Source organism: Cariama cristata, unplaced genomic scaffold (assembly GCF_000690535.1).
Source record: "Cariama cristata isolate BGI_N322 unplaced genomic scaffold, ASM69053v1 scaffold6484, whole genome shotgun sequence".
Taxonomy (NCBI): domain Eukaryota; kingdom Metazoa; phylum Chordata; class Aves; order Cariamiformes; family Cariamidae; genus Cariama; species Cariama cristata.
In genome coordinates this window covers 45,845-53,594 of record NW_009611131.1, presented here as the reverse complement: position 1 = coordinate 53,594, position 7,750 = coordinate 45,845, and the positions used below count along the sequence as shown (strand labels likewise).

Here is a 7,750-nt window from a genome sequence, read left to right as displayed (position 1 = left end):
CTCCAGTTTTTAATTCCGTGGTGTTTTTTTGTTTGTTTCTTTTTGGTGACAGGTTACAGATACGCCATCCCAGGAAAGTCACCTCTCAGAGCAGGAGCCAGAGTCGTGCAAGGCAGAAAGTGACAACGTCTTTCTCGTCAGGGCACAAGGATTCCCCTTCTCGTGCACCGAGGAAGACGTGCTTACCTTTTTTGATAGTATGGGAGTTAATTTTCCTGTGTAACTGTTCGGTGGGGTGTTCTTGAACCCAATAGTTAATGATTAGTTAACAGAAAGAAAATTTAAAGATTGTTAGCTGGAGAAAGACAAGTTTTTAATATTGCTGCAAAATTATTCACGACTTACACATAAAACAAATTAATCAGCTTCCAAACTGCTGGACAGTGACTAGAAACTCATCCTTATGGCATTTTATATTTAATTGTGCAAGTCTTTCCCTTTTTTATCAATGTCTCCACAGTGAAGGCAATCTAATTCAAAGTGGTTCCTTTAAAGACCATTATGGTGGTTTTTTTCCCCAACTCCCTGCTTTTAAACAAACTGGAGTGGTATTTACTTGCTAGTTTAAACTTCAGTGTTACTTTCTGACCCTAATTAATAGGCTTGTGCATACCCTTGCAGGGCTGATCCCTCCATCCAGTATTATGATGCATTCTTCCAGAGGTCACATCCAAGTTTTTGAATGGTTTAATAACCTGCCAAACTAAATTAACTCAGTTTGAAGTCCTGGGGGAAAGGCCCATAAAGCAGGCAGAGTATAGCTGTAGAGACTGAAAGGCTATAGCGTTTGTTCTTGATTTCAGATAACTCAGAAACAATGACGTTTACCAACAATACGAGAATATGTAATGCCCAGTTATACAGCTGTGGAAGCCAGGAGATGTCAAATCAGTTTCTTGTCTGCAGTAAGCATTGTGTGTTACAGTTAGAAATAGGAGTTTACTGTCGTTTGTTTTGACAGTATTTTGCACTGCTGAGGGGCGTACCTCTATACAGAATATTCAGTTTTCATCTGTGATCAAAAGACTGCCATGTTTGATGCAGTTGCATAAGTTTCCGTGTTCCTTGATTTCTAGGCTGTAGAATTCGAAATGGTGAGAACGGCGTACACTTCCTCTTAAACAGGGATGGGAGACGCAGAGGGGATGCCTTGATTGAGCTGGAGTCGAAAGCGGATGTCCAGAGAGCCTTGGAAAAGCACCTGAGGTATATGGGCCCACGCTATGTGAAAGGTGGGTCTGAAACGGCAGAACTTACCTTGGAAGAAAATTCATGACAAAGCGAATAAGAACTGCTGGAATAATAGGGCAGGCTGGTGTGAGGGGGACAGCGTGGGGAGATGCAGGATGTGAAAGAGCAGCAAATTAGCCAACAAGGCACCATTAAGCCAAAACTGCCTAGGCTGGACAGGAAAAGCAGAGTGGCTTGTGCAGCGGGAGGCACCATTGCAGGACCATAGAGTGTGGGGTGGGAGAAGAAACATGATGAAATTTTGCCTGGGGGGGGGAGAAAGCTGCCTTAGAAGAATGCCTGCAGAGTGCCACCTCAGAGTACTACGAGGAAAAACATGTTTTGTGTCTCTATTCCTTCCAGTTTTTGAAGTACACGATAGTGATGTAGAGGGCTTACTACAAAGTCTGCGAAATGAGTCACAAGCCATAAGTGATGGAGTTGTACTACTCCGAGGCCTTCCGTTCAGCTCCACTGAGGATGACATCGCAGATTTTTTCTCAGGTAACTCAGCCTAGTCTGTGCTTTTCACTTACGAAGCGTTTACTTCTCCAAGTTCATGCTTAGATAGGCTGTTGTTCTTCTAAGTGAGAAAAGCAAAAGCACATGCGGCCTTCAACACCTTAAACAGCATAAGGAGTTGCTGTCCCCCTGCAGCTAGAAGTAACTAAAGTTTTCTGGACGAGCTTTTGGCTGCAAGGTTTTCTTGCACCTTTAACTTTCTGCAGGTCTGACCTAGGATCAGTACTTTCAGCAGTCTTTTTGGGTGCCAGGGGAAAGAAAGAGAGGAACCTCGATCCTGTTATCTGCAGTTGGATTGCTGCTAGTACATAATTTGGCAAAGCTGGGAGGCAAAAATGCCTGTATGATAATTACAGTACAAGTGAATGCACCATGGGTATTCACAGCTGTATAATTTTGCCAGAACACATATGCCACTTAAAACTGTTAACAGCAGATTTTTTTTGTTACTGGCTTGTTCATGGTTGCAGAAGTTAACTGCACCAATTCTCCGCTGAGCAAGTACTGCACAAGCGTGTGTGCGCATGCTTATGTCCCACACTCTGTGCTAGAGCAATCCAGGTGGTTGCTGCCTGCGTTCATTAGGAAAGAAGCCTTTCTAGGTTTTGCAAAATAAACTTTACCTAAGGAAATGTCAGTTTAAGTTGTAGACTAAACCAGAACTAGTTCTTCCCCCTCAACTTCTTCCATTCCAGGTAGGCATGCAGAGAGAGTCGTATAGCACCAAGGTTCACAATAACCACCACCGTGCCAAAAGCAAAGGCCACTGGTAGTAAATATTTCAACTCATAACCAGTAGTTCAGTGTTTGAAGGCATCTAGTAGCAGAGTTATCAAAATGAGAGGACTAGGGCAGCATTGCGGAACAAGTAGTTCCATTTCTTCAGAAGCCTGGGGAGACTCTTTGAGAAAGGAACAAGGTGCAGAGGTACACAAAAGTATTCTTAAAAAATAATAAGTAACCCTGCCCAGTGTGCACTCCGTATCATATCAGATATAGCTATTTACTGGATTGCAGGCTCCCCAGGAAGATATACAGTGCAAAAATTGAATTTCAGTGAATTGGGCCTGGGTCTTAAAGAGATGGGAAGAAACTACCGTAATAATAAGAGAAAATTTCAAGAACATTTGTGCTCTGGACATCCTTGTTGTCTAGAACTTGGATTCACTTTTTATTTTCATAGTTACTTGAAGTTTCAAGTCAACTGGTTATTGGCAATTAAGCCTTCTCTGAAAACCAACTTAAATAAATTGGAGTTAAAAAAAAAAGGTTAAAAAACGGTATGTAGGCCAGCATGAGCAATTGTTTTGGAACTCTTTAACTGCCTGATTGGCTTGTCAAAAAACAGAAGAGTGAGGAAAAAAGATGGCTCTCTGAGCTATGGCACAAGTTACTGACAACGTAAATGCCTTTTTCTTCCCACCCTTCTATAGGTTTGAAAATAACTGACATAGCTTTCGTTTACCGGGGAGAAAGAAGAACAGGAGAAGCTTTTGTGCAGTTTGCAGCTCCTGAAATGGCAGCTAAAGCCCTGTTACGACACAGGGAGTATATGGGAAGTAGGTAGGTACTTCACTGGGGTTCACGAGGGTAGAAGAACATGGTATGAAGCATGCTGTGCTACTTAAAGCTTGCTTTTTACCAGGTGAAACAGCTAATCTTAGGCTATTCCGTACTCGCATTGTGTTATTAAGGAAGCTTCTGCCTTTATTACCCTTAAAGCCCCGAACTCAGACTTTAGGTTCAAATTTCAGTAGAAACCATAGCTGTATCTTTCTCATAGTGGTATCAGACTGTTACTTTGTGGCTTAAAACATTTCTTTTTTAATAGCACCCTCTGAAATACTCTGTGTAACCCAAGCGTTATCTCCTCTGGTGATGTTTTCTTTAGAACCTTGACAAAACTGGAGAAAAAAAGATGAAGCCTTTTGCAGGCTTCTGTGTGCTGCAGAGGCACCTTCAGCACTTGTAGCTTGGGGGAATTTGGGGTCTCAGAGAAAGTTTCAGGTCTTTTTAAGTCTTCCTGAAGGCTGTCTCATCCGAACAAAAGTGGAGTGATAGCATTCAGAGTGGGGAACACTAGACAGACACCGCCTGCCCAGTCACAAGTGCAGGGGGATCCTTCCTGCGCTTCCTACAGACATTTGCCCCAGCCAAATTTCCACCAGGTTCCCCGGTGCTTTCCACAGTTTTGGCAACCCTGACCCTTCCCTTCAGCCCCAGTACCAGACACAGTCAGGGTCTCCACTTGGAGAGTACGTTGTACAAAGCAGAGCTTACGACTCACCTCTGGCTTGAATCCATTCCTGACGTTGGCTGCTGGCCAACACCATGCAGTCATTGACCTGTTTGGTGACCACATCCACCTGGGCTGTCCTTCCTCAGGAATCCACATTTAACCATTTTCTTCCAGAGCACTGAGCCCCGTGCCCTTCTTATCTCACAAAAGCCTCTCTCTTCTCAAGCAGAAGCACATCCCACTTTGCCCCAGAATCATAGAATCATTTAGGTTGGAAAAGACCCTTAAGATCATTGAGCCCAACCATTAACCTAAACTCTGCCAAGTCCACCCCTAAACCATGCCCCTAAGCACCACGTTTGCACATCTTTTAAATACTTCCCGGGCTGCATTCAGGGGAAAGAAAAGAAAAAACCCCAAAACCCAACCAAACCTAACAAGAGCACTTTTACCTTCCTGACCTGCATTCAGGGGAAAGAAAAGAAAAAACCCAAAAACCCAACCAAACCTAACAAGAGCGCTTTTACCTTCCTGACTTCTCTGATTTTTCTTTAATACCCTGCCAAGTTCTCTTTCTGAACGCCAGGTAACAAAAGACTTCTCCAAACCTTACTGCTTCTGCTGCACACCACCTACTTCCTTTCTTCTGTTGCCTTACTTCCTGTTCCCCATCCACATTACCTTGTGTTTGTCCCTGTCCCCACCCGTATTAAAAGAAAACAGCTGCTCTGTAGGCATGCCCAATAATCAAATTAACTAACACATGGCCTTATCCTCCAGTAGCAATTAATTAATTCTCAATCTGCCATGAATTTTTTGTCATGATTGAACAAGAGCTGATCTGACTCACCTACCCAAGCTCATACAGCTCTGTTTCTGTGTGATTAACCAAGAAATGGAGTGGTTTCCAAAACTTGTCAACTTGCTCTCATTCATCCTTCCTGAGCTGTCAGTTTTATCCAGCAATGGCCTTCAGCTGTGCACAGTACTGAGCGTGGGTTCATGGGGGCTGAGCTGTAGGCTCTGTCCGCCTCTGCATGGGGTTAGTTCGTTCCCTTAACGCTGGCTGCTCTCTTCAGGAAGGGAGGAAAGCCTCCTCACTTGGCTGTCCATATTCTCCTCTTCATCACATTATTCCTGCAGTGCTGTGGAAATCACCTGCTTAAACACTGCGAGTTAAATTTGTGTGAGGCCCCGCTTGTATTGTTGCCAGCTTTCTGAGAGATTAGCACAGGCAGCTCCTGAGTTAAGGGGTTCTGGGGCAGGTAGCGAGAAGAAGACGACATTATAATTTTATACTTTGACTAAATCTGCAAACAAAACAAGGGTTTGTTGTGGGTTTTTTGGTTTGTGTGGTTTTTTTTCCTTTCTGTGGTGTAAGTGGGATCTTGCTAGAATCCCTTAATGTTGCATTTGCACAGCCTCACGTACAGGGCTGCTCAAAAGGATAAATACTACTGAAAGACACAGAAAACATTTTTCAGAGGAAGTAAGCCTGTATTTCTGGGACAAAACAGAATTTTGGCTTGTAAGTGATTGGTATTACTTCTGCTGGATTTTGTCCAGACCAGAGTGGTCATCTGTCTCGCAGTATGGGGGTTTATACAGGAGCGTGGCTGTTGCTGCAAGTTGAAAAGGGCGTTCATAAATGTGTGCGTGATTTAAATGAATTAATTCTTGAAACCCATTGCTTGTCATACCATGGCTCTGACGCCCAGTATGTGAGCAGAGCTGACGCAGGAGACTGTCCTGAAGGTACTTTCTCAACTCTCTTGAGTTCTTTGCGGAAGTGCAAGCTGTGCCATGTAATCTTTTCCTTTGAATTCTAGATATATAGAAGTGTATGTAAGTAGAAAGCATCAAATGCAAAGGCATATGCCTTATGACAAGCAGCTGGTGACCTACTCCAAAGAGAGAAAAGAATATGAATCCTTCTCTGAAGAAAGGGGATTCAGCGACGTGGGAGGCCTCAGTGCTGAAAGAGAAAACAGTGAGTCCCTCCCTGTTGTGCGTGTGTTTTGAGGCCCCTTCATTTACCGTGATTGTCTGCTGTGAGCATGACCCCACCTGTCTACAGCTTTCACTGAGGGAGGTGATAACTGCAAGCATTAATGATGTTTTTTTCCTCCATGCCACAGAATTGTGCAGGGGAGGAACAGAAAGCTCCAGGCACGTTTTAGAATCTGGGATCATCACATCACCACTGCACTTTGTCCACATGAGGGGTTTTCCTACCCAAGCTACTGCCCAAGACATAATAAATGTAAGTAACAGTAAAACTATGATTGAAATTCAGTTCTCATTACCAATGCAAACGTTTGATTAATTGTTAGTGGTGAAGTGACATCAGATTTTTGATTTATCTGTATGTGTGTTAGTCCTCAGTGCTGCGTGGCTTCAGGCTGAATGTGTTTGGAAACTTGAGCTTGGTGAGGCTTACAGGCTCCCCAGGGTAGCCGTGGCCTCAGCGCCACAGCAGTGATATGCTCACCTCTATAAATAAGAATGGATTAAAGCTTGCTGGGCTGTCTTAATACTTGTCACTTTGACTTGAGTAGCTATTTATAATCTTAGCTAGATTTCAGAGTAGCTGATTGTACAAAAATGAACTTCAGAATCTTTTACATATCAAATTTACTTCATTTTAATAGTATACAGCATCACAGAGTGAATGGACCTGCACTTAATGACTTTGACAGATACAGAACGTGTGCTGTGCAAGGATTTTTCTTGCTGTCAAGAATTACTCTGCCAGGAGCTTGCAGAGGGTGGGCGGCTGTCCACCCTGGGGCAGGTGACTTGGGTATGCCTCAGCTTCATGCAGATGGAGATGGGGGGGGCCTTTTGCTGCTCACAAGCTCAGACATCCCCATAGCTGGACAGGCTTTATGAGTAAAAGCATGAAGTTTCTCAGTAATAGTATACGTTACTGTTCTGTTGTGTCTTTCTCACCAAACTCTCTTGTTTTCCTCCTTTTCAGTTTTTTGCTCCGCTGAAGCCCACAAGGATCATGGTAGAATACAACTCCCATGGAGATGCCACAGGAGAAGCGGACGTGCATTTCGAGAGCCGTGAGGATGCAGTCGCTGCAATGGCCAAGGAGGGGTCACAGCTGCGTAAGTAAAGAGGAGGGGATCTTACAGCCCCCAGACTTGGATAGTTTGGCACAGCTTGTCATGCTGCTGTTAACACCCCACACAAAAGGATCATGTTAAATGTAGATTTCCAAATTACCCTATAATGTGACATTGGCATTGTGCACCAAAAAAAAATCCCCAAACATGTAACACATAGAAGTTGCTGAACACAGACTACCTCTCTCACATTGCTCCCCAGAGTGCCACGCCATTGAATTATTCCTGAATGAACAGCCGAAGGCAAAAGAAGACTGCTCGTGACAGTGGCATGGTCTCAGATTTGGTAGGTGCATCCTTCTCTCTTGTGCTGGTTCCATTTTTAGCAATGCGTGCCTCATGCTTAGGCTAAAATTCAGAGTGGCTGAAGGGGATCATCACAGCTCATGTGAGGTCAGGCATCGAGCCTGGACCCTCTGGCGTGCGAATCCAGAGTCCACGGGCTAAAAGTCCTGTGGTAAAGGGGCAACGGCTCCTTTCTGTGGTTACAGCCAGAGCTGGCAGAGGTTGCGGTGCTGCCCAGCAACTTGCCCTTTCACTGCTGGGGCCTGCTGGAGGAGGCAAGAGGCCTTTTTTTGTTTTTCTCCTCCCTTGAAAAACCTCACTGCTGTGATCTGTTAAAGGT

At 44.2% G+C, this 7,750-nt stretch overlaps 1 protein-coding gene across 1 annotated transcript; it reads left to right on the top strand.

Moving 5' to 3' along the window:
• Positions 1–52: 52 nt before the first annotated feature.
• Positions 53–7,389, top strand: GRSF1 (G-rich RNA sequence binding factor 1; the record flags this gene model as incomplete). The annotated part of the gene is made up of 8 exons (XM_009698123.1): positions 53–197; positions 1,077–1,232; positions 1,594–1,734; positions 3,186–3,315; positions 5,821–5,981; positions 6,130–6,254; positions 6,972–7,107; positions 7,328–7,389. Coding segments are annotated over 8 exons (1,056 nt in total), but the record flags the coding sequence as incomplete, so codon positions are not given.
• Positions 7,390–7,750: the final 361 nt, after the last annotated feature.